At 53.8% G+C, this 25910-nt stretch overlaps 1 protein-coding gene across 2 annotated transcripts in view; it reads left to right on the top strand.

Annotated features, from left to right (window-relative positions):
* The first annotated feature begins 1181 nt into the window (after positions 1-1181).
* Positions 1182-25910, top strand: part of LMO1 (LIM domain only 1) — a 48535-nt gene continuing 23806 nt past the window's right edge. The window contains exons 1-2 of one of the 2 annotated variants that reach the window (XM_007115861.4): positions 1204-1331; positions 5756-6015. In XM_007115861.4, coding sequence (XP_007115923.1) covers positions 5991-6015 — 25 coding nt within the window. In that variant the 5' untranslated portion in view covers positions 1204-1331; positions 5756-5990. Of the gene's footprint in view, positions 1332-5755; positions 6016-25910 lie in introns of both variants that reach the window. The other variant, XM_028501310.2, reaches the window with a different exon arrangement.

Genomic DNA, 25910 nt, shown 5'->3' with positions numbered 1-25910 from the left:
GAGAGTGGGGTGGGGGGGTGGGGGGGGGGGGGGGGGCTGCCTAGATATCAAGCACTTGTGGAAAGGGGAGGGGGCGAGCTGGGACTCAGGAGGGCTTTGGAATAAACGCTGGAGAATGGGGGAAGTATAGGGATAGGGATGTGCAGTGAGAGGGCGAGGGAAGGGGATGATGGGAACCTGAGGTTTATAACTGGGGGGAGGGGGAGCATAGTCCAGTCGGTGCACAAACCGGTGATGGGGGGAGGGGGACACTGCCCCAGCCTGGGCACCGCCTCCTGATTCTTCCGGTTTCTCTTGTGTGGTCTGCACTTGCCCTTGTGGGTTTGAGCGTGCAGTGGGCAATGGCCAGGCAATTAGGCGAAAAGGAAAGGGGATGGGTGCTACCACAGTAGCCAGGGAGTCACATTCACAGCCACACACAGAAGCACTCGCACAATCTCATACATTCCTGCGCTGGGGCTCGGACCCTCGCCCTCAGTCCCCAGACTCAGAGCCACACCCAGCCCGATACACTCACAGTCGCACACGTGGAGTCCCACACTCACAAGGACAGGGTCACAGACTCAAAACGACACCCCACACACTCCCACCCGAAATCACACACATTCCGCCACCCCCAAGTCCCAGCTGAAGCTCACACAGTGGCTCACCACCCCACACAGCCCACACTCTGGCATGTGATCACACACACACACACACAGAGTCCCTCACACGCACACACTCTGGCTGTGCTTTTGTGTTTTGTCAGAATTAATGAGAAAAGTTCCCGTGCCCTGCGGGTAATTAGTGTCCTTGGAGTTAAATAAGCTAATGGCGGGCACCTCTGGCCCAAGCAATTATGTTTGTGTATTGAATAATTGATTCAAAGGGGGGAAGGGCCGCTAATCAGATCTGAGCATAATGAATTGATTTAATTAACAGGGGAATCTGAGGGGCCCTGGGAAACGCAGGCTTCACTCGGCTGCGCGAGCGCTGCCAGCGCGCAGAGAAGGGCGCGCGGCGGCGGCGGCGGCGGCGGCGGCGGCCCGGCTCGGGCAGCGGCTGCCGGATCCGCTCTGCGATCCCGGCCCGGCTGACGCGCCCCAGCCCCGCCCCGCCCCGCCCTCGGGTTGCGCCCGCCAGCGCGAGCTCCCTGTCCGCTGGGCTCAGCTCCCGGCGCCCGTCCGTCAGCCCCCGTCCGTCCGCCCCCGTCCGCGACAGCGCTAGCCGGGCGCGGAGCCCGCGCTGGGCCGACGGGAGCAGCGCAGGCGGGCGGCGGCGGAGTCCGAGCCGCCCGCCCCTCCGCGTCCTCGGCCCGGGGGTGGGAACCATGGTGTTGGACCAGGAGGACGGTAGGTGCCCGGGGGCCCGCGGGCCGCAGGGTGGGGGCGGCGGCGCGGGCCCGGCCGAGGCCACCCCGCACGGCGGCAGCGCCAACGGCTCCCGGCTGCCTCGGGCCGCTGGACTGCTTCCCGGAAGCCGGGCGGTGGAGGTGCGCGCGGGTGTGTGTCGGGGTGCCGGGCTCAGCCCCCGAGGCTTCTCAGCGGGATTAGGAAGTCACACGGGCTACCCCGAGCCCGCCAGCCCTGCACGCTCGGACCGGGAACTTTCTCACTGGCTCTTGTCGCCTCGCAGACACAGGAGCGCCTCTCCGATCCGCGCCGCGGGCTTCCCCGCAGTGCCCGCTGGCCCCAGTCTCCCCGCCTCCCACTTGGGTATCTGCATGCCCTCCCCCTTCTGCACCGACTGCGGAACGGCTCCCCCAGGGGGATGCCCAGAGAACCCGGCACTTCTCTGGGGTCCCTCAGGTCTGGAACTTCATAGCTGCGGGATGGGTGACATTGCTTCACCCCTGGCAGGGCTGGGGAGGACGCTCGCCATCAGCTCCCCCAGTCCAGCGTGTTGGGAAGTGCTCCGCTGGCTAGGGCCCGTGGATGGGCCATATATCCAAGATATCAGGGCCGGATTCACCTTGAAGCTAATGAATTTTAAGCTTCAGAGTCCTTCTGTTGTAATTTGTATTAGTGATCTACTGTTCCTTTCTTAAAACACCCCCGCCCCAGTTGCATAAGGAAGCTTGGCTCTCCCCAAATCTGGACCACCCCTGGATCCAACTCACACCCTTCCCATTCTAACTGCCAGTCTCTCAGGAGGACTCGCAGTGCTGCTGGCCCAAGGAGCATTGCCAGTTGCTAGGGAGTTCTTTGGTGTCCAGGAGATGGAGCCCTGAGGCAGGAGGCTGGGAAATTTGGGGTTGGGAGGCAGCTGCTGGTCTGCAGGGAAGGGTCTGGCTGCCTGGCCTTTCTCTCCGGCCCCAATAGTCCCTTGTCCCACCCTACCGCATCCCACTACGGTAATTAACTGTCCTGGTTTACCCAGGACCGTCCCTGTTTTATCACTGACAGTCCTGGGTCCTGGAAACCCCTCAGTCCCAGGGCAAACTAGGACATTTTGTGGACAGCCTATATCGACAACCTTCTCTGGGCTGTTGTGCAGGGGTGGATTGGACTTCATCAAGTGAGTGGGGAGACTTGTTTTCTGGAGTGCAGATTCTGCCTAGGCACCCACAAAGCCTAATAAGCTATAACTGCAGCTTCCTAGAAGGCCTGTCCAGGGCTTCCAGAAACCAAAAGAGGAAAAGTTTGCCAACCGTGTACTTCTCCACTCTAGCTGGTTGCAAATCTCTGTGCATGGGCTGCTTTTGTGTGAGTAGGGGGCAGGGCAGGGCATCTGAACTTGGCCAGCAGGCATCCTGATTGTTCTGCAAAGTCTGTAGATTCACCCTGTCCCGTCAACTGTGGCGGCCACAGGGAAGTGGGCTTTGTCACTCCAAATACCCCTCTGAGTGTCACCTGTGAGGCCAGCTTGTAACCCCATCTTGGAGACAGCTGCACTGTGTTGGGAGCAGGGCCCTCAGGCTGAGGCACATCTGACAGGCTCTACTGAAGAGTTCTGGAATATCCGGTCTGCCTGGGCCCTCGGGCACCAAGTCTCCAACCTCCCCCCACAACCCCCAACCCCGATGCAGGAATCCTTCCTCAGGACTTTACTGCCAGGTACAACGACAAACTGCTAGGACCTGCCCAAAACTTTGTAAAGCAGCCAGGAGCACCCCCTCTTCCCTCACCGTAACCTAGGGGACTGATCAACTGGCCTCCCCCTGCCGTCCCCAGAGGCATTTCAAGGGCATTTTGGAGTACTCTTGGCAGTATGGAAGTGAGAGTATATGCTCATCACCTGTGGAATGTGTCAGGTGCAGACAACCTCCCCCAGCCCCAGGGGATCCGAGGACTGCACCCTGGTGTTGTGGGCGTGCCCCTGGACCTGGAGGCATAGGAGTTACCTGCCTGCACAGCAATTACACATAAGCTGAGAGGGAGGCCGCTGGATGAGCCAGGCTCGTGTCTGGGTTTGTAAACCCAGCAGGCCTCTTCCTGCCTGGGAGCTCAAGTCACCCAAACTGTCCAAGGCTTGCTGGGTAGCTCTGTGAAGCAGAAGGCCTCTGCAGAGGCACTTCTCCAGGTGAGTGTGGGAACTCAGTGCTCACCACTGGGGCTGCAGAGAGAGCTGCCCGTGGGCACAAGTAGCCAGGCCTTCACACACAGCACCGATCCCCTGCTCAGTACCCCAAGGCTGCACCAGTCCCTGGGGTGGCATGCAAGGCCCCTGACTCCCTAGAGGGAGGCTGGCTGTGTGGCTGCTAACTGGGCACCCTGGGGGTTGGGGAGAGCTGGTGTTGGGACGGAGTCCTGAGCACAACACATGGAGGAAAGAGTGAGCAAGTGGCCCCAGCTAATGGAGTCCAGGTTTGTGGGTCAGGGCCAGACCCTGAAAGTCAGGAGAAGCAGCCCTGGAGGTCAGGAGTAGAGCTGCAGCCCTTGTGGAGTGAATACCTCCAGGTAGCACAGAGGTGTCTACAGCAAGAAGCTACCCCTTGCCAACCTGTCAGGCCCTGTGCTTGCTACACTGTCTGGCCCCCTCACTCAGGCTGGGGTGAGGGGCTGGCACTAAATGTGCCGGCGGCAGCAGTGCCAAAGCCTCCCTCAGACCCTCAGGGTACAGTTCAGCTGCAGTGACGGGAGAGATCAAGCTTGCAGTCCTAAGGGATGGTGAGTCTGAGCAAAATGATATATTTAACATCAAATATACTCAAGGACTATTAGGATTAAGTATTCAAGATGAAGGGGAAAGCGAAACTCTCTGAGCTGCGGATGAAGCAGCTCATTAGAAGCAGCCTCTCTTCTGTTTTCTCAAAGCTTGACTTTCCTGCCTACGATAGAGGACCATAGCCTGCAGCACCACTCCCCCATCCCCCTCCCCAGTCAAGCACCCTGCACTGGGGCCTCCCAGGGCTTAAGGGGCATGACCTGGCCTCCAAGTCTCCTTTGTACCCACTGCGTCCCCTTCCATTGTCTGGGGTGCCACAGTTCACAAAGCACATTCACATGCATTATCTCCTCTGATCCCCACAGCAACCTTGGAGATAGCAGAGCAGGTCTCCCACTTCACAAACAGGGAAACTGAGGCCTGGGGAGAGAAAATGACTTGCTAAGGTCCACTGTTGGTAATAGGCAGAGATGGGGTGAAGTCTCAACTGGTGGCCCTTTGCCCCTCCAGGGACTTCAGCTTCCTTCTCCTTGCCTGGGTCTAGTCCTCTCAGAAGTGACTGCGGGGATAAGCCTCTGACACATCTGTCTGGAGAAAAGCCATTAAGATTTTCATGCCATCCTGGAACTCTGTACTGTCAAGAAAATAATGCTCTTGATATTGAAGAGTGGCCTTCCTGGAGTAGGCAGCCTGGGCACCAGACCCAGGGCTCTGGGATAGAAGCAGGGTTCAGAGGGAGAGGAGATGAACACTGTCTCCCTTCCTGCCTCCTGAGTTACAGAGCAAGAATTGTCAGCTCTGCAATAGCAGGAATCTTTGTTTTCACTGCTATATCCCCAGGGCCTTAGAATAGTGCTTGGTGCATAGTACATGCTCAATAAATAGCTGTGGAATGGAAAAAAAAACCTTTAAGGCCATGCTGTGCTTGCTCAGAGAGAAGTTGAGACAGGATCCCATTCTCTATGGAATCAGAATGCTCTTGGGAGGGGCTGCTGGGGTAAAGGTGGTGCTGTAAGACACACAGTGGGAAAATTTGTGCCCTGCAGAGGGTTAATTTTGCCAAACAATCCAGGAAGCAACCAGAAACCTCGGGCAGAGGAAGTAGGAAGGGAGGGCACGAGGTCAGAGAAAGATTGCCCCGTGGGAGGGGGGCAAAATCAAGGCTGAGGGGCTGGGAGTGACAGACAGGTGTGGTCCACTAGGCACTTACTGGGGATGAGGATCCTGGGTCCTGAGCAGAGCCACACGCCGAGTTGGGGCCTAGAGGCCTCCAGGCGGCGCTGCGGAGCCAGGCAGACGCGCGTCTCCGCTCCCCATTAACCCGGGAGGGAGGGGGGCCTCGGGAAATGTGTGCATTTATTCAGTAGCAGGAGTGCAAACCTCATACATTGAGGGAGAAAGGCAGCGGGAGACGGCCGCCGAGATCCCCCATCTCTTTGAATATAATTTTAGATTGAGATTCAGATTAAATCCGAGGGGAAAACACTTTATGAGGCTGAAAGCTGTGTCGTTGCCAGAGCCAGGGTTATGAGCTATCAAATGCAATTACATTAAGACAGATTATACTGGGCAAATTGAGCCATTTAGAAGGTGAGAATCAAAGAAACGGCTCTGATCTCTTCCCCCTTCTCTCTCCCTCCCCCTCTTCCTCTCTCTCTCTAAATTGCAGTTCATAGTTCCTTGCAATTCTGAGGCACAAAAGTAGGTGAGACTGCTTTTGTATCTGCGAAGTGCTTCACTCCTGAATGTAATTCTAGCTGAGTGCAATCTAGGTTAAGAGCCGGGCAAGCGGGTAATTAGAGCCCGCTCGCTGCCCGAGGACCGGCCGCCCCGCCGAAGCGCGCCCGGAGCCGGCGCCCTTCTCCCGGCCGTGCCGAGCTGCGGCTGGACACGGAGCGCCCGAGATGATGGTGCTGGACAAGGAGGACGGTAGGTGGCGGGCGGGGGTCCCGACTCCCCGCACACCCGCGCCCCCCGCCGCGGCGCGCGGGAACACACACGCCAGGACACCGGCGCGCACACGCCGGGCTGTGCTGGGCTTGCCGGGCGGGCGGTCCGCAGGGGGCTGGGGCTGGAACCTGGGGCGGGGGGAGGACCGAGTGGGACTGGCGTGGGGAGATGAGGGAGCCCCGGGCTGCGCGGCCCCGGGGCCGGGACAGGCCGAACCGAACCGCGGGAGGGCGAGCTGTGCGCCGGCCGTGTGATGCTCTGCGGGGCCGCGTGGAGGCTCCGGCTGCCCTCCGATCTCGGCGCAGCGGTGGTTCACGTAGAGCGTTTTCGTCTTTGCGGCTGCTCCTCTCACCGCAGCCATCAGCCTCGCGCCGCCCGCGTAACCCGAGAGGCGCTGAGCGCCGAGCAAATCAGTGGCTTCGGGAAATCGGACTCCAGAGCTTGCGGCGAGCGGGCGCGCGGAAAGACGGTGGCCGCCGGGTGCCCGGCAGGCGAGGGGAAAGGCCGGCCGGACCCTCGGGGAGACAGCTGCCCGAAAGCTCGGTGAGAAAAAGGGCTGCCTCCTGTGATTCCCACTGTCTCCCTGTCTCTTGAAATCGGAGGCAGGAGTTTGGCCCAGAGGAAGAAAGTGTCCCGCTCCTGGCCAGTAGCACGAGTGCAGGAGCGGCATGGACTTGCCCTGGTCAAGAGCCTCGCTGCGCCCGAGAGGTCAGAACAGAGGGACCCATGGTGGTCCCACACACCCCAAAGCCCTCCTGACTGGGAGTGCCCTGCAGTAATTGTCCTGGCATGTGCAGGAGAGGTTGGAGAACCCAGTCCCCTTGAGGGTAAAACCAGGGGTGCCCTGTGACCCAAGGGCAGCCCTCAGGGTCAAGAGTGGCCGTTCCCTGGCTGTCCCAGGCCCTCCTGCCCTGTAGGTGAGGGTTAACTGGTTTGTTAAGTTTGTTAGTGTTGTCGGGAGGGAGATGTGAATGTAATTGTTAGCACTCACGCCATCACCTGGGTTCTGCTGGTAAGGAACTGAGAAAGGTGGGTTTTCTGTGAGTCAGCGGGAATCCTCTTAGAGTGATATTTCTGACCTATACTAGTGAGTAGTAGAGGTCTGTGCCCTCTTGCCCTCCAGGTCAGTGGTGTTACTGACATGGTCACTTGGTGAAAGTCTGAAGTTAAGTGACTTAAGGTCACACAGGATGTTCACTTTGCTGCCACCATGGGCTGATGCCCCTAGCCTCCCCTCCCACCTTCTGAGACCTCCAACAGGGAGGGACATTTAAAATATCTGGCCGGGGGGTGGCATGTGCGGGAGCCCTGTGGCCCGCAAGGCCGTTTCTCAGCGTGAGTGTGGAAAGAGAGGGAGGGGGAACTAAATGCTCTGGCCAAAAGAATCCATTGTCCAGGGTCTGGCTGGGGTGTGACATTCGTCTCCTGTGTGCTTTTCTCTCTTCATGGACCCCTCCCCTGGAGCCCCATGTGGGCCATCAGAGGGCTGGGCTGGTGCAGTTGTGTACAGATTGAAAAAGAGAAGAAGGGGTCTGGGGTCAGGCCAGATAAGGAGGGAGGAGACCTTGATTTAGCTCCTTTCTCCACTAACTCCCTGTGTAATCTCAGACCAGTCATGCCCATCTCTTCACTTTCCCTCTTGGTGAAATGAGGAGTCAGGGCAGAAGGTCCTTCGTTGGTGTTTGGAGGAACTCCCACCGTGGGGAGCATGTGGAAATCAGGGTATGTCTTTAGCCGAGATTGTTTGGCATGCTTGGCTCCCCAGGCCCAAGCCAGAAATCCAGAAGACCCAGGCCCTACACGTGGGCAGCCTCAGGCAGGGAGACTGGTCTCCTGCCAATAAGACGACGCCACCACGACCACCTCGGGTCTTGCACTCTGTGCAGGCACCCAGAGTGCCCCGGGCTTTGTGATACTAAAGGTTTCCAGATGAGCCCTGAATGGGAATGGCTCTCTGGAGGTCATTTTAGCCCGTCTCCTGCCTACACCCTGGGCATATGTATTTTCCCTAGTCTTCACCAGACCTGTGGAGGAGAGCTCGCACTGCCCCACAAGTCCCCCACCCTGTCCAGTCTAAACCATATGGTGCTCTGTACTGTTGATGTCACTGAGCTCTGGGACACATCACAACACAAGGAAGAAGGCTGGCTTAGGTCCTGAGGAGCCATTTGATTCTTGTCCTGCTCAGCCTAGAGCTGTCTTCCAAAAGCAACCTTTCTGCTCATAAAATCCACCCTCCACTCCCCATTGGAGTCTAGCATCTCCTGGTTCCAGGAAACCTTGAAGGTGGTACCTTCAGTTGGGGGAGGGAGAAAGGCTCTGGATATACTCACCCTCCCCCCACCCCTGCTGCCTAAATCCTTCCTTGCACTTATGCCCTCCCAGCAGGTGGCCGTCTGGGCTGGGAGTCAGCACCGGTCCCCAGGGCCCCCAAGGGGTGTGTTCCTCAGGGCTGAGGACTGCACCCTTTGTCTGGCTGCAGCGTGAACTCAGGCTCCTATTAACCACCCCCAATGCCTTTTCTCCACCTGACAGCATCTTGTTGGAAGAGGCCGGGGCTCCTCTGGTTGAAGTCAGGTCCGCCAGCTGCTGAGGACCAAAGCTCTTGCTCTGCTGGGCTGCAGGGCTTTCATGTTGCACTTCTGAAAGATAATAAAATATCAATCGCTTTGCCGTAGCAACGGGTTTAAGAGACTTTCTGAAGTATTGAATCGTCAGAAAAAAATTTTTTTTTTTTTTTTTTTTTTTGCTTTTAAGCGCAGTGCATTATTAATAAAGTAATCCATTAGGTCGAGCAGTTGCCGTAGCAACGGGTTTAAGAGACTTTCTGAAGTATTGAATCGTCAGAAAAAAATTTTTTTTTTTTTTTTTTTTTTTTTGCTTTTAAGCGCAGTGCATTATTAATAAAGTAATCCATTAGGTCGAGCAGTGAAGGGCCACCACAGAGAGGAGAGATCTGTTTTGCAAACTGTTAAACTTCAGGTTTTAAGATTAATTGCTTTCATTTGGGTGCTTGCTCTTGGCCTAGGCAGCTCCACTTTACTGGAACTCAGGGTCCTGCCTTTCTACATGCCGTCGGGCCTGCCTGTCAGCAACGGAAGCCCAGCTCCAACTTTCCTGAAGAAACAGCCCTTCTTCCCCTGGCACCTGCTCTTCGGCTGGCACCAGGCTGTGGGCTTTCCGGGGAGGTTTGCAGCCCCAGGGGAGCAAGGGGGGTTACAGCCCTGAGTCCTGAGAGTCAAATTAGCCCTCACGCTGTGGGAGAAAAGGACCTTGAGCAGGGGTAGGCAGCAGAGGGTCTGAGCAGCCCCCAAGAACTGTGAGAGCCTTGGGTTGTGAGGGACTGGGCAGGGGAGGATGCCAAGGGCACCCGCAAGGGGTGTCCCCAGGTGCGTGCTGCAGAAGGACAGGTCCGGGTGTAAGCTGCCTCTGCAGAGGCCCAGCAGGAGGGCTGGGGTGACCACAGGAAGCAGCAGGCAGGCTGTGGAACTAAACATCAGACATAATTCCTAGGGCATTTTTAATAAGTTAAAAACACCTAAAGATATTGGAGCTGGGCTGAGGAGGACCAGACAGTGCACCTTCAGTTGTTAACGACTACTATGAGTGCAGCGTCCACAGCTGACTCGGTTGATCCACGAGGGCAGGCTCTCAGCTGTGCTTGGGTACTGACCAGCAGGACCTCCTAGAATATCCCGTCATGCTCTGGACCACAGAGGGTACTGGCGGCCTCTCCTGTGGCCGGGACCTCCACAGCCCTGGGGGGAAGGCAGGGAGTGGGCCCTGACGCTGTTCCACACCACAGATCCCAGCCCATCAGCAGGACGGCAGAGCCCAGTGGACACTGCTGCCTGCTGAGGGCTGGCAAAGGCCTTGTGAGGCTGGCAGGGTAGGGACCAGGCCTGGCACCCACTGTATGCCTCGAAGAGGAAGGTCTCCATCTGCACCTACCAGACCAGCCTGGGCTGCAGCCACCTCCTCACTACAGGGAAACAAGGCATCACAAAACCTGAGCAGCACGTACAGCCGTGTCCCCTTCCTGCCCAAACTCAGCCAGGCGGGGAGCCTGTAAAGATGGGTCTCCCCCACCCGCTCCCAGAGCCTGGGGTAAAAAAGCAGGTGCTTCTGTCTGTTCCCTGCTCTTCCATTCATCTGCCCACACAGAGCACTAAGGGTGGGGGGGACAGGGAAACAACATAAATTGGTCTGTCGTCCAGAATCCGTGTCTCGCTAATGTACCCAGATTAACTCAACTGTAAATTGTCTCCTCGGATGGCAGTGTCTTGCTAAAAGTTTCCCATATGATTCATGATTTGGATTGCTTTTAACGGCTATTGGCTAAGCAAGCCAGTGACTGTACAAGGTGATGCAATTGGCATTAGCAAGGGGAGGCACGGGAGCGTGTAATGCAGTCAATACTGCATTAACTACTGATGCCCAATTACAGGGAGTGGGAGAGAGCCTTTTGGGAGCATTAGGACTGGGGGAAGCTGAGATCACTGGCCGCTGCTCGCCTAAAAGCTTCACCCTTTGCATGCCGGGGCTCAGTGCTGGCCTGGCCACTCACTTGGCCTCTGTGGCCATAGGAACTGCCTCGCTCTCGCTCGCTCGCTCTCTCTCTCTCTCTCTCTCTCTCTCTCTCTCTCTCTCTCTCTCCCCACAATGATGCTTTTAGCACATGGAAATGTTCATTTTCCTAGAGCCGGGGCCTGCCTCTCATCCCTCCTGAGAATTGATTTCCTACCCCACTCCAGGTCCCAGAGTCAGATGGGGCGGCTGCCCCACCCACTTCCATTTAAGGAACCACTCAGCAGGCCCTATCTGAGAGTAGGACCAAGGGGAGGTCTATTTTGGTCTCTCCCCCTTGGAACAGATGGATGATTGCCAGCAAGCATTGGCGGCCGACCTTCTGTGGCCGAAGGAGACACGAGGTTTAGCCTCAGTGCAGCTGCGCTGCTGGGGCAAGCGAGGCTGCTGGACCTGGGAAGTAGTCCTGGCTGGGCCTTCTGAGCAGAAGACAGAGATGGAGAGGCTGATGGGGGAGTGACCCAAGCCAGGCTGGGGTTCTCAGCAGATACAGGCCCCCTCCAGAGCTGCATCGACACAGGGCAGAGCTGCCCGCATGTAGCCAGGAGGCCAAAGCTGTAGTTGGGGTCCATCTCCAGGGTCCAGAGGGCCTCCCAGGAACCCCGATCAGACACATTAGGAAGTTTGGAAGGAGTTAGGGAACAAAGTAGAAAAAAGGACCTGGGTACCCCAGTGTGGCAAGTACCATGGGACTGGGACTGGTTTAGCTACCATAGTGCTAAACTGTGCAGGTCCAGTACATCCACTGTAGTTCTGTGTTCTGTGCCCACCCAATGTTGAGATTGCTTTGCCTCTATACCTTCTCATCTCTACAGTGAGAATAACCACATCTAACGGGCATGATTGTTATCAGGATTAAATGAGATGATGTCCATGTACACCCTTGATAAACCAGGAAGCCTCATGCGTGTGTGAAGTGACAGTGCTCTCTACACAGCCACAATATGATCTGAAGTAGTCCTGTGCCCAGTTCAGTGCCTTGCTCACTGCCAGGCACTGGGTCCTAACTCTCCCTCTTCTAGTTTATCCTTAATGGCCATCAGTCACCACTGTCCAGGAAGCAGGGTAGACTCACTACTCACCACTGTCCAGATTTCCAAGGCGGGTAGCACCATGGGAAGAAGGCTCCAAAATCACTCTTTGCAAGCCCTTCCGTTTATACGGGCATGGTTGAGGCTCAAAGTGGGCAAGAGAGTTGCCCAGGGTTATGTAGGGAGTTAGAGCCCAGAGCTTCTGCATCTTTCAGTGTTCCATGCCCGGCTTCCATGCCCTCTGCCTATACCCCAAACATGATAAGGCTGAATGGTAGAAATCTCCGATGATGAGAAATGCCAGTTGGACCAAGGCCATGTGTCTGGGCATCCTACTCATGGCCCTACTAACAGCCCAGGGCACATGGTTCTGTCCTCAGATGTAGGTCCTCCTGGCAGGTGTTGATGGTTGCTAACATGGCCTGAGCCTTCACGGACTGGAGAAGCCCCAGAGGTGCATGTGGCCTGTAGCCCTTGTTGCCTGCCTGCCCTACCTGGAGTTGAAAGACATTGAGGCACACAGGGCATCCTTCTCCCCCTCAGGCTGAACTTTTCGTGGTGCTGCTAGAGTGAGTTTTCCTGGTAGGTCTGTGCTCAAGATAGGACTACACCAGGGGAGTCAACTTGCGCTGGCTTGCAAGAGCTGATTTTGCACATCTCTTCCCAGCTCTGAGTTCAGTGATATCACATGGGTAGCTTGACATCAGCCATGGTGGAAGTATGAACACCGCGGAAATTGGCAAACACTACAAATCAAGGGTTTTTTCCGCAGAGAATCAGTTGTGAGATATCTGTCAGCACACCAATGGATTGCATTCATCTGGGACTCTGGACCCAGCTCTTTCTGTTCTGCCACCACCCTTCTCCCATCCCATCTACCTCCTTTCAGAGGACCCAGCCTCTGCTACCCTGACATTCTGCCTGAGACCTGCTGCCACACGAAGCTGGGCAGGTCTAATATGTCCACTCTGGTTTTGTGTCCCATGCAGACCTGGCATTTGCCTCTATACCCTTGCTCATGTTGTCCCCTTGCCACACCCTCTCCCCTTTGGTTGGCCTCGTAGGAGCCTACAGGCAGTCAAAGCCTCTTACAGACCATTCCAGGTCCTGCTCAGAGTCACATCCACCCAACCTAGCAACAAGCTCATCTCTCATTGGTTGGAGTATGTTTATTTTGTGTTCTGGCTAAGGCAGGAGCTTACAGTGGCCGACATAACTGGGGGCAAATTAAAAGCAGATGGTAGAGAAGAGTAAGCAGGCTGGTCCAGGAAGCCGAGGCAGATGCCCCAGAGTGCAGGCCTACCGGGTCAGATTGGGCCCCTAGCTCTTCCTCCTGCCCCTTCCTAAGCGGGCTTTCTTGAATGGCCTACTGTCTTCAGGTGTAGCCTGCTAGCATGAGTCAGGAGACCTGGCTTCTAGTCCCAGCTGACTGCTGTGTGACTTCAGACAACTTCCTGAGCCTCAGTTTTCACATCTCTACAATGGGAGCAACACCTAATTGACACCTAATGTCCATGTACACACTTGATGGGACTGGAAGCCTCATGCCTATGTGAAGTAACAGTGCTCTCTACACAGCTACAGGATGATCTCTTTGGCTTCGGCCTCTCAGTCTTTACACAACAGTTCTTGTTTCAGTGAACCCTTAGTTAAAAGTGAGCATTGTACTGTGCATGTATATCAGTTAGTTATTGCTACATAACCAACCACCCCAAAACTCAGAGGCTCAAAACAATAAGCATCTATTTAGCTTTCGAACCTGTGGGTCAGTGATGCAGGCTGGGCTTGGCTAAACGGTTTTTCGGGTCTCGGCTAGACTCACTCATACCTGGGAGATGGCTGATCAAACTGGATTCTGGGGGTAACAAGACTATGTCCCTCATCATCCAGCAGGTTCTTCCAGATTGTTCTCAGGCTGGAGGCAGGTCCAGGAGAGAGAATGGACGCAAGTCTTCTTGAGACCTAGGCTTGGCTCTGGGATGTTGTCACGTTACATTCTGTTGGCCAAAATAAATCACGAGCCCAGCCCAAGTTCAAGGGATGGGGAAACAGATTCTATCCTTGAAGGAAGGAGGCGAAAAGTCACATTGCAAAGGGAGTGGATAGGGGAAGAGGTAGAGATGTGGTGCCATGTGCAGGTCTCACAACTTGCAAGTCCAGGGCTGGGCTGGGAACCCAGGCCATCTGCTCTCCTCTGTGCTCTGCCGGCTCCCAGCTCCCCCGTTGTGGCTGGCAGGCTTGGGGATGGGGGAGAAGGACACTCGGGGTAGGGGGAGCTCATGGGAGAGGGGTGGAGCCAGCAAGAGGATGACTTGGGGTGGGGGTGAGGGAGGCTTGCTGTTGGGGCACTTGTTGGAGGCTGACATCAGAGCCCTGGCCCATTCCTCCATGGGCGAGCCTGGAGGGGGACCACAGTGAGGTCAGTCCCCGCCACCTTCTCTGGCTTTTCCTCTGTCCTGCAAAGCCACCCATTGGTTAGAAGGGGCGTGAAGCTCCGTGGTTCCCAGAGCTGATTGAAACCTGGACATACATGCAGATGCAGCCAGGAGAGAATCAATTCATTGGTTAGCCCCTCGCCTCAAAGCAGGGCAGTAGGTGGGCTGGTGAGAGGCCCGTGTACATTCATAAACCACCTGATTGAAAAGCAATATTTCAGATAAATACAAGCCAGCGATCTATCAGTGGCTGTAATAAAACCCAGGCTTCAGGCTGTGATTTTATTTTGAAATAATAAGAATTGCTTGATTCTTTTTACTCGAGTTACCATGGTAATTCCAGCGTGGAGCAGTGTTATATTGATTTAGAAAGTGGACAGTAATATTTCTTTTGTGTTATTCTGTTTCTAGGCCTTGATTTCTAATTTCCACTTGGAGATTACTTTTATAAATTTCTTAAGTCCTTCCACTTTTTTTCCTCTCTCAGTATAATTTTCCTCTCATACGCCGCTATGTTCTGAGCTTATTGGCTTGCTCTTATTTTAAATTAAACTTGCTGGTTTCAAATATTGAAATGACATCTTTGTCTGTGTCTGTACTTTGGTTTAGCAAAATATTACAGTCTGACGCTTTCTGCTTAATAATTTAAGGGAGGCATTCTGTCGGCCCTCACTGGGTGCTGATAACTTATGACTCAACCAACGCAAGCCTTAAACTCCTGACATTTTAATATTGTGTGGTAGGAGTGGCCACCCCTCCGCTCTGAGTCTCAGTGGAGAAGAATCCGTGTGGTACCCCGGAAGGGAGTTTTAATAATTCAACTTTGCTGGTTGGCACAGTGACTTGATAGAGGAGGGGAGGGAGGCCAGTTCTTCTCGGGTAAGTGCGAGCAGCTCTGGTCTGGGCTCTGATGACTCTCCCACGAGCACCCGCTCCATCCTGTCTTTCCTCTCCCCTGAATCTTTAAAAACTCCAATTCCTGATCCCTTGGTGACAGATTGTCCGGGAAGGATTTGGGGCGGGGGGCGGGGGGGCTGCCTGTGGGTGCCATCATGAATTCTTAAACTCTCTGTTTCTCAGTTTTCCCATTTGTAAAACAAGTGGAACTGGCTCAGGCTTTGAGTCAGACAGCCTGGCTTCAAATCCCGCCTCGGCCACTGAATAATTCTAGATAGTAAACTGAATAGTAATTCTTACTGGTAAAATGGGTACGATCACGAACACCTTTTAGGTCTGTTGAGACTTCACCCGGCACATCTCTTGTTGGTCTTAGAGATGGTTGGTGCGGTCTCCCTACCCTTCCTAGGGTTTTAGGAGGAGCAAGGGAGAAAGCGGATGTGGGTGTGCTTTGGAACGTTTACTCTGCTCCAGACGTGCCTGGAGTTCAGAGCTCTGGCAGGACTGTTCTTTGGAGAGGACCCAGGGTGATGGCTCCACGAGGAAGTGGGTCAGCTCCACCCACTTTCCTGGTCTGCCCAGTGGAGAGCAGGGAGCCTGCTGTCCTCTGTCCTCTCCTTACAACACTACACAGCAAGGATGGGGCTCCAGAAGGAAGCTCACAGCAGCAGGGGTTGTGGGGCAGAGATCTGTCCACAGGCTCTGTCTCTCCGGCCTGAAGAAAGGTCCCTACTGTCCTGTGTGTGTACGCCAGTGTGGCGGTGTATTAGTTATCTCTTGCTGCGTAACAAATTATTTCACAATTTAGCAGCTTAAAGCAACACCCATTTTTTAATCTCACAGCATCTGTGGGTCAGGAGTCCAGGTACAGCTTAGCTGGGTCCTCTGCTCAGGGTCTCTCACAGACGATGATCAACGCGCTGGCCAGGGCTGTGGTCTCGTCTGAAGGTTCATTCGGGGGAGTGAGCTTTCAAGCTCACTCATGTGGTTGTTGGTGGGATTCCGTTCCTCATGGGCTGCTGGACTGAGGGCCTCCATTCCTCACTGACGGCTGATCAGAGGCTGCCCTCGGTTCCATGCCTCGTGGGCTTCCCCATTAGGGCAGCTTGCTTCCTAAAGCCATCAAGAGAGAGTGTCTGCTAGCAAGCAGGAAGTCACAGTCTTTTATAAGATGTAACACATGTAATCACAGATGTGACGTTCCATCAGTTTTGCTGTATTTTCTTCCTTGGGAGCAAGTCTCTAGGTCCAGCTCATACTCAAGGAAGTGGGGTGGGGGGTGCGGGTTACACAGGGTATGAAGACCCTGTGTAACAGAGGATCATTAGGACCATTTTAGGAACTGGCCTACTGTGAGAGGTCAGCCTGTGGAACAGCATCTTAGGCCCCAAGGTGTCCAAGGTATCAGGAGGCCTGGTACCTCTGTTTCCTGCATCACCTCACCCCAGGGAAGGCCACAGATGTCTCAGAGCCTTTTATTTCATCTTCACGGCACCTTTGGGAGGCTGGAGATCAAACACTAGCCCCATTTTGCAGAGGAGTAGGTTATGCCCAGAGAGCGCAAGCTTGCAAAGCGGCCATCCGTTACTCCAGGGCCTCTCTTCTGACTCAGAGGAGGTGAGGGTGCTTCCTTCCTGAGCCAGCCTCCCCACAGCTGTTGGACTGAGGGCCTCAACCTCTCGCTGGCTATTGCCGGGCCAGGTGGAGACAGCGTCTTTGAGGTGGCCTGGGAAGAGGCCACTTCAGCAGTTCCTCACATGGGAACAGGGCTGAAGGAGGCTCTCCTTTGGGCTGGGACCAGAACTCATGCATCCTCAGCCTGGCTCTGCCACCAGCTCACGTTCCTTGGGAACGTCCCAGTACGTCCCTGGGCAGGCCTCTTTTCCTCTCTGGGTTTACGTTTTCCCACTGATGTTTCAAGGGTCGCTGGCTGCTTGATGCCTAGTGGTACTGTGCATGGAGACGTGACCACGGGTGGGGAACGGGTGGCGTGAGGCCGAGGCCAGGAGAAAGAACCACCCCGTTGACGTTTCTGTGTCTTTCTTTGGTCTCCTGGGGTCAGGAGAAGTAGAGATCCCAGGTGAGAGCATTTGTGGCCTCCGGCCCTCCATACTTGGTCTTGCCATATTTGAATCCAGGTGGACGGTCCCATCCCTGGCTGTTCCCAGGCAGAGCCTCAACTAGGAGGCAGAGGGGACCCTTGGAGTAGGTCCAAAGCCTGGAGGCCAGTGAGCAAGTCACAGCCTCAGACCTGAGAGGACCCTGGTCAATTATCTCCTTTTATCGATGGTTGGGGGGTGTGGGGACTGAGGCACCAAGAAGCATCTATTTCCTCTCTCAGCTGACGACGTTGAGATACTCAGCTGAAATCTCAGCTGAGATACTTTCTGAGTAGAAAAGTCTGGGGCCCAGCAGAGGCTGCATTCAACCTGGGATGGGATATCAGGGCTGAGCCCCATCTCTTTGCCTGTCAATCAGAGGCTGTCTCTTGCAGGTGGCTGCTCTCACCCCAGCCAGAAGCTGTTTCCCAACTGCCAGGCATCTTGGCAGGGGCTAGGGCTCCGGAGGAGCAGAGGGCAGTGGGCAGGGCTACCTCGGGCACCAGGTCCTGACCTGGTACTCAGCCCAAGTGCAGAGAGTGATGTTTTGACCTGCCTTTTTGCCCCGAGGATGTGTTCACGCTACTCTTTGATCCTCAGAATGCTTTATCAGAGCGGTGCTAAAATATGCCTTATATAACGAAAATAACATCTCATTAGTATTACTGAAAATGTAAAGGAACAAAATGATCCAGGAAAAAACTTAAGTTGGTTGAAATAATTAACACAAAGCAAAACTGGCAACAGCTAAGACTGCACCTGGCAAAATATGTTATTGACTAAAAATTGACAGAGGAATCAAATCTTCCTGATAAAATCTATCTGCCAAAGTTGGCTCAGGAAATATTTTCTGGTAGAAATAATTTTCTGGTAGAAATATTTTCTGGTAGGAAGTTCTAATTTGTAAGATTTGATTTGAGCCCAAAGCTGGTCATAAACCAAATAGTCACTTAAAAATTAAAAAATAATTTACCCCAATGAAAATAATTTCAATAAAATGAAAATGGAGAAAGAGGAAGAGATGGTTTAACTCTAGTGAATAGAAAATTGATCAAGGCATTGAACTGACTTAATGAAGCTCCCTAAGAACTACTTTCTTGATGAAAAATCATCAATGTTGATATAATTCTTATTAACATATAGGTGTTAGGGGCTAGCCCCTAGTAGATGTTTAGTGAATATGTGTTGAGTGACCTGTGAATGAATGAGTTAACAGATGGAGGAGGGCGGGAGGAAAGCAGAGAAAATCATAAGAGTTCCTTTATCCCAGAGAGAGGGCACATTTCCATTTTATTAAGATCATTTGGGCTACTCTGGAATGTTTTTCGACACCACCAAGCTATTCTCCAATTCTCAATGGTCACCAACTGTGTGTCCTACAAATTTAACTCAATTCTGACACTATCTACCTAGAGATGACAGGTTAAGGGCTCAGTCCCACCAGACTGCTTCCACTTCAGAGGCCAATCGCAAGTCCAGGTTGTCACCTGTACTTCTGACCAACACACTGTACATCGGGGTTCACCTCCTCCTCAGGTGAGATAGTTTCCTAGAATGGCTCACAAAGCTCAGGGAAACATTGACTTACTTTTACCAGTTTACTCTAAGGAAATGATAAAGATACAGATGAACAGGTAGATGAAGAGGTACATAGGGTGAGGTCTGGAAGGGTCCTGAGCACAGCAGCAGCGTCTGTCCCTGTGGAGTTGGGGTACATGTGGACATGTTCACCAACACAGACCTTATCAAATCTTGTTCGAGACTTTGTATAGAACTTCATCACTGGCCACTCCCCCGTCTTTCCTGGAAGTGAGTGGGTGAGGCAGAAAGTTCTAACCCTCTAATCATTTATTTGGTCTTTCTGGTGACCAGCCCCATCCTGAGGCTACCTAGGGCCCTCACCCTAAGTCACCTCATTAGCATAAACTCAGAGGTGCTCAAAAGGGACTCCTTATGAATAACAAAAGATACTCCTATCACTCAGGAAATTCTGAGGTTTTTAGGAGCTCTGTGCCAGGAACCTGGAACAAAGACCAAATATATTATTATACTACATCTACTCTGTGGAGAATAATTGGAGGGGATAAAACTAGGGGCAGAAAATAAAAATAAAAAACAGCCATGATGTAGAAGCAAAGTGTTCTTCCTTTGGAGCTTTATAGTGTGACCACTGTAGTGTGACCTCCAGCCTCAGACTGCCCCCTGCTCCTTCCTGCAGTTTCCTTCCTTCCAAGCTTGCAGTCTGGGCCTGGGGCAGCGGCGGGGGGATGCAGATGGGGGTCCAGATGGTCAGAGAGGAGGCAGTTGAAGTCCAGGAAAGAAATGGTGGAGGGCATGACTAGAGCTGTGGCCTTGGGAATGTGGGGGGCTCCTCTGAGGTCTCCTGGTGGTCAAGATCTTGACTAAAGCATCTCAGCTACCAGCAGCAGGGCCTGAGTTTCTGGAGTTGAGCCCCAGGGAAGGCGAACTCTGACTGCAAGCCTGTCCTTACCCCCTCTTGTCCCGGAGGCCCCTGCTGGCCCTGCCCAGCTTTGGCCTGAGGCTTCCGCGGCCCCTACAGGTCCTCTTCTGTGGCTGCCCTGTGACTGGACCAAGATCCTGGCTTTCCAGACTCCAAAGGAGTGAGCCAAAGCCTGTAGGCCTGAGGCAGGCGGGAGCACACCAGAGCAGGGAAACAGCAAGTCCAGACCTGCCCAGCTACCCACTTCCGAACTCCTGCGATCTCATGTGATCTGTCTGTAAAATGTTTCGTGGCCTTCCCAGCTCCGGGCCGGTTTTCTTTCTCAGACTGGCTTCCACGAAAGCTCCTGATTCTGGGGAAGAGCTAAGTCTCCCTACCCTTATCTGTGTCTAATACAGTCCGCCCCCTGGTTATATATGTGAGTAGGACTGGCCCGAGAAGAGCAGAACCTGTGTCTAAGAGCACTTCCGTGGGGAGCTGAGTCTAAGGCCCTGCCTCTGCAGTGAACTGTCCTTCGGGGCATCTGTGTGCAGCAGCGCACCTGCCTGGCTGCCCAGAGCCTAGAGAGCCACCCAGCCCATTCCACACTGGCCACACTCTTCTCCCCATGGCCCACATTCCCAGGTGCTCTGCCTTCCCTTCCAGGATGAAGGCTTTGGATTCTTTCCCTCAAGAGGAGAGAAACCCCAGTAGCGTCCGTCCAGACCCCAGATTCAGGGGCAGCTGGGTGCACCCTGCCACAGCGTAGGCCTGACTCACTCTGCTGGCCCCATGCTTCATCTTGAGTCACCCTCTCAGATTAGCCACAAAGGGTGCTGCCCTAGCCTGGGCACTGAACTCTCTCCCTCCAGCAGTTTTCATTTGACCCAAAGGCAGCCTTGTTGCCTTCCTTCCTGGCTTACGTGGCCTGGATCTGAGCTTGCACACCCTGTCTTGGGCGGGGCTCTCAGGCCCTGGGAGAGGATAGCACTCTTTACTGAACCTTGGCTGGGGGCCTGGAGGACCTCACTCTGATCCTATTCATACTGCATGTACCGTAACTTGTGGTACCCGATGTAGGACAAGCTTGGGGTCTAAAACAGGGGCCCTCCCCAAGAGTGTGCCCAGTTTGCAGGTGGGGCATAGGCCTCGGAGGATGCAGAAATTTCAACAAAGAGAGATCTAGGAAGACAAACCACGAGTGTAGTCGTGGAAGCAAATGGGTCAGAGAAGAGTGATGGATCCAGTAGGGTCTGAGTTGCCTAGGAGCAGGGCTGGAGGAGTGGGCACAGTCAGATTTCTGGATGGGAGGGACTGGGGAGGGAAGCAAGGGGGTGCTCTGGAGCCCTTCCCTATGAAGTAGCTGGGGTGAGGTAGGGTGACCAGGGCCCGGCCTCTCTGAGGGCTGGCTGCTGGACCTCCCAGGAACCCTCTCCTGACCCCAGGACTTAATTTTTTATGAACTGGTTTCTCCTGTTCTCAAAGGAATATTTGTTTTGTTGTTTGTTTGTTTTGCCTTTCTGGTTTTTGTTTGTTTGTTTTTTGCGGTACGCGGGCCTCGCACTGTTGTGGCCTCTCCCGTTGCGGAGCACAGGCTCCGGACGCGCAGGCTCAGTGGCCATGGTTCGCGGGCCTAGCCGCTGCGCGGCATGTGGGATCTTCCCGGACCGGGGCACGAACCCACGTCCCCTGCATCGGCAGGCGGACTCTCAACCACTGCGCCACCAGGGAAGCCCTGTTTTGCCTTTCTTTATAACAACTTTATTGAGAATAATTTGTATGCCACCAAATTAACCTTTTAAAAATGTGCATTTCAGTGGTTTTTAGTATACTTAGAATTGTGTGACCATCACCATTATCTAATTCCAGAACATTTTCATCACCCTAAAAAGAGACTCCATATTCATTAGCAGTCACTCCCCATTCCCCTCCTCCCTGGCAACCACTAATTTACTTTCTGTCTCTATGGATTTACCTGTTCTGGATATTTCATATAAATGGAATCATACAAGATGTGGTCTTTGTGGCTGACTTTTTCCCTAGCATAATGTTTCCAAGGTTCATCCATGTTGTAGCATGTCTCAATACTTCATTTCTTTTCATTGCCCAGTAATATTCCATTATATGTATATACTACATTTTATTTATCCATTCATCAGTTTATGGGCATTTGAGTTGTTTCTTCTTTTTAGCTATCGTGAATAATGCTGCTATGAACATTCATATACAAGTTTTTGTGTGGACATATGTTTTCATTTTTCTTGGGTATATATTTAGGAGTGGAATTGCTGAGTCATATGGTAATTCTATGTTTAGGGATATTTGTTTTTCACTTTAAATAAACAGTACAAGAGTGTTTAGGAGAGAAACCATCCTTGGCTGTCTGAGCTTTGGGAAAGGAGGTTGCCTGCAGCCTGGTCCCCCAGGCTCCTAAGGGTCAGTGGAACCTTGGGTTAAGTCCTTTCTCCTGCTGGCTTCAGTTTTCTGATCGGTGAAATGGGATTCTTATGGATCCCTGCTCGCCTCAAGGGCTTTTGTTAGTAATTACTACTTACATAGCGTGTCAAGGATTGCAAAGCACTCCGCTTGTTTTAGCTGCTTTGCTTCTTTGGCCCCACAATTTGGGTATTATTACTCGAGTTTTGCTGATGGGGAAGCTGAAGCTCAGAGAGGCTAAAGAACTTGACTGAGTTTACATTGTGGGTTAATGGCAGAACCTGAACCCAGACTCACCAGAGTTCAGGTCCCTGGCCTGAACTCCTGTCTCACCTGTGTCTCTGGGCAAAGCAGGGCACTATGCAAGGGAGATCCCTGTCTGAGCAACCATCACGTTCTATTCTCCATCCTGGGTGCTGGGAAGTCAGGGCCCAGACGTGGCAAGGTGTGGGCTCTGAGGCAGAATGGTGCTCTAGGAATCAGGACTTTGCAAAAGTCCCCTTTTACCTGTGTGACTTTGGATAAGTTGCTCCACCTCTCTGAGCCTCAATTTCCCCACCCACAAAATTGAAACAGTAATTATTACTCATAGCACTGGAAGTGGAACACGGTAAGATGTTGTATAGGAAATGCCAAGCACGATGCCAGGCAGGGAGAAGGTGTTAGGCTATAGAACACCCGAGGAGGGCTGGAAGAGGGTGCAGAGTGCTGAGGGACCTTTGAGGAGAAGCGGCTGGATTCTGGGCTGGTCAGAGCCGGTGATAGGGAGGGAAGGGGAGAGAAAGTGGGCTGTGCCAGTGTTCTCCAGCCTGGGGCTGCCAGAAACCAGGAGGGGTTTCCAGGGGTCTCACAAAAACCTCCCGTCTCCAGGAGAACTTGTAGACAGGCCCTGCTGGCACCAGCAGTCCTCACCCCCAGCCTAGCCCACAGCTGCCTGAGAGGGGGGCTTGCATGACTGCCTAAGTTAACCCAAATGGTAAGAAAACACTTTAAATTTATTGTGACATTTGGATTTAATTAAAAAGTACATACTTAGGGAAGTAGAACATAATGGGGAGAGAGGCAGGGTGGCTTTTCCCCTCCTTTCTTCCCCAAACTAATTAGCGTTGTATTTTAAATTGTTTATGTGCTGCTAATCATCGTAATAAATCATTTATACTGAAAAAGACACAGTCGGCTGTGCCCGCCACGCAGGTTCCGCTCTCCGGGCTCTATCGCGAACAAATTGATCTGGAAGTGAATTTATTAACCACTGGGGAAGAAATCATTAGTGCTTTCTCTAAACATTCCCCAGGTACGCTTTATTGCCGCCGTTTACGCTGTAACTAAAAGAGCATTACCCAGGCCCATGTTGTAATTTCCTTACGGAGCTGGCAGCCCACTCCCAAGCCAGGGGGTGGCAGGGGTTGGGGAGTCCCTGCCTCCTCGCCCATAAGTGGTCTGGTGACCCCAGCCCTTTCCCAGGGCTGCTCATTCCAGAAGGGGCCCCTTGAGGTCTCTGCAGGCCCAAGGCCTTGGCTACCTTCCTGGTGCCTCTCAGAGGAAGAGGGGTTCACAGTCGATGGTGTTTCTGTCTCGGGAGTGTGGCTTACAGTTGGGGGTTTAGCCTCGGGTTTGGAGAACTGAGGGGCAGGGGCTGTGAGTCATTGAGGTCATACAGGCTTGCTGTGGACCAGCTCCCCCACCCGGAGATGGGAAGGCATCAGCGGTAGGCTGATCGTACGCTTAGAGGAACCAACGTGGCTGAGCAGGAACCCCGGCAGGAGCAGGGGCTGCCAGGAGCATCCTCTGCCTGCAGGCGTCCCAAGGCCGTCCTCCCGAGGGCCCTGGGACCTCCTCCTAGGTTTGGCTGGAGCAGTCTGTTCTGCTCAGCTTCCCGCTGAGGCCCGCTGCCCCGTGTGTCCCCACCCACCTCGCAGTGCAGGGCCAGGATGGTGCTCAGGATGCCATACCTGGTCTGACAGGTGACAGGCAGCATGATTGTCAGCTCCCTGGCTACAGATACCATGCCTCAGATCATGCAGCCTGTGGCCACAGCAGCCTTCCCAGCAGCCTGGCTACCCTGTGATGCTTCCTCTCCCTTTGCACTGGGGCCTTCAGACCACTCTCACTTCCCAGGGCCTGCACTCCAAGACCCTCACAGTAGGCTTTCTCCCACCAGGTTCCTTGAAGGGAAATTCACTTCTGAACCACTACCTTCTCCCTAAGAGCGCATGGCTGCTCTAGGATACAAATCCCCGCCTGTCTGACTCCAAAGCTTATGTTCTTAACAGCTTCATCCACTGGGGCCCCATGAACCTCCTCAGCCGGGTTGGGGGTGCATGGGGATCTAGCTCACGTGGGCCTTGCCTTCGGCCCTTTTCATCCGGGTCTGCAAAGCAGGGGGGAGCAGCCCCCAAGGCCTCAGCAGGTAGCCCCAGGACAGCACCTCAGGCAAGTACCCCAAGGTCGTGCTGGGTCCACAAGAGCCGAAGGCGCTCCCTCACCTTCCCCTCCCTCATGCAGCCCAGTGGCTAGCAGATGGGCCCTGGCTGCTTTGAGAGGCAAGCAGGACCCAGCAGCTGGCTAGACCAAGCCTGCCTGGAGGGTCCCCTCCTTGTGTCTAGAGAACACATTTAAAAGTTTGAATTCAAAATTGATTTTGAAGGGCCCTAATCTCCGATCCCCTGGCGCTCATGGTGTGTCTGCAGCTCCCGCCAGACTCTCGTTTTCTGGTTCAGCGCATTGGTGCTCGCGTCTCTCTTGCTGTGAAATTGAGACTCGTCTGAGAGTCGGTGCCCTCCTCCTCCTCTGTGGAGACTGCAGGCCCCTTGGGAGCCATGTTTCATTAGATGGGTGTCGTGGGCTTTCCGGGTGCCCAGGGAGCAGCTGAGTTGCTGTCTGGGGAGTGCAGCTTCCAGACGCTTCCCGCTGGTTCCCATAGCTGTGCAGCTCCAAGCAGCATCCCGCCAAGGGCTCTGGGGGCTGGCTCCAGCGGCCCAGGATGGGATGGGGCTTGGAGGAGGCTAGAGATAGAGAAAGACTTGGGACCTGGGGATTTTCTGTAGCAAACTTCAGGGGCTTTTTCCTCCTACTGGTCCTCAGAGGCTCACACTAGGTGGGCAGCGGGGAGTGGGTTACATCGTTAAGCCAAAAGGGCCCTCAAGTGGAGAGTTGCAGAGGCTAGGTCTGTGCCAGGGAGGAGTGGTGCCCTGGCCACAGGTACAAAGGGAAAGACTGAACTGCCAAGCTTACACAGATGCCTGAGCTCCAGGACTCCACTGCAACCGAGAGTTGGGATGTAGTATTTACGCATGAGGAGAGGCACCGATGGGGGCTTCATTCCTCATGGGTCTGCAGGGCTGAAGGACAGGATTGCTGCCCCTTTATCTAAGGAGTAGAGGGTTTATATTTGCACAGGAGCAATCATTCCTCAGCTAGAGCCCTGGGGTGGAACTATTCAAATTCCAGATAGTGGCAGGCAGGACCTAGGCACTGCCACAGTTGAATCTGCATTTGTTTCTTAGAGCTGCATAGCTACAGGTGTGTGGTACGGGGCAGCACCAAGCCAGATTAAGGCTCGCATCTCTGGGGAGCCTGCCTATCTGCGTCAGCCCACTCTGCCCAGCAGACTCTTGCCAGTAATATCTGGATAGATTCCGTTCAGTCTCTTCATTCATTAACTGAACTGATTAAAAAACCGGTTAAAAAGTGACTGCTATGGGGTTCAACCCTGGGGACACAGTGGTGAACAAGACAGAGCCCCCAAAATAGGCCTTCATGGGGCTTACATTCTTATAAAAAAATTCTTAAACATTTTCTTAGGTAAAATCACAAAAAAGTAAAGCAATTACAGATTGTGGTAAAAAACTGAGAAGGAAATGACCAGGGAGTCATTTAAATAAGGAAATAAAGAGATCAAGGCTGGCCTCTCTGAGATGATATTTTTTGTTTTGTTTTGTTTTTTTGG

Source organism: Physeter macrocephalus, chromosome 16, assembly GCF_002837175.3.
Source record: "Physeter macrocephalus isolate SW-GA chromosome 16, ASM283717v5, whole genome shotgun sequence".
NCBI classification, from domain to species: Eukaryota; Metazoa; Chordata; class Mammalia; order Artiodactyla; family Physeteridae; genus Physeter; species Physeter macrocephalus.
The sequence above is the reverse complement of the archived record's forward strand: the minus strand, read 5'-3'. Positions and strand labels throughout refer to the sequence as shown.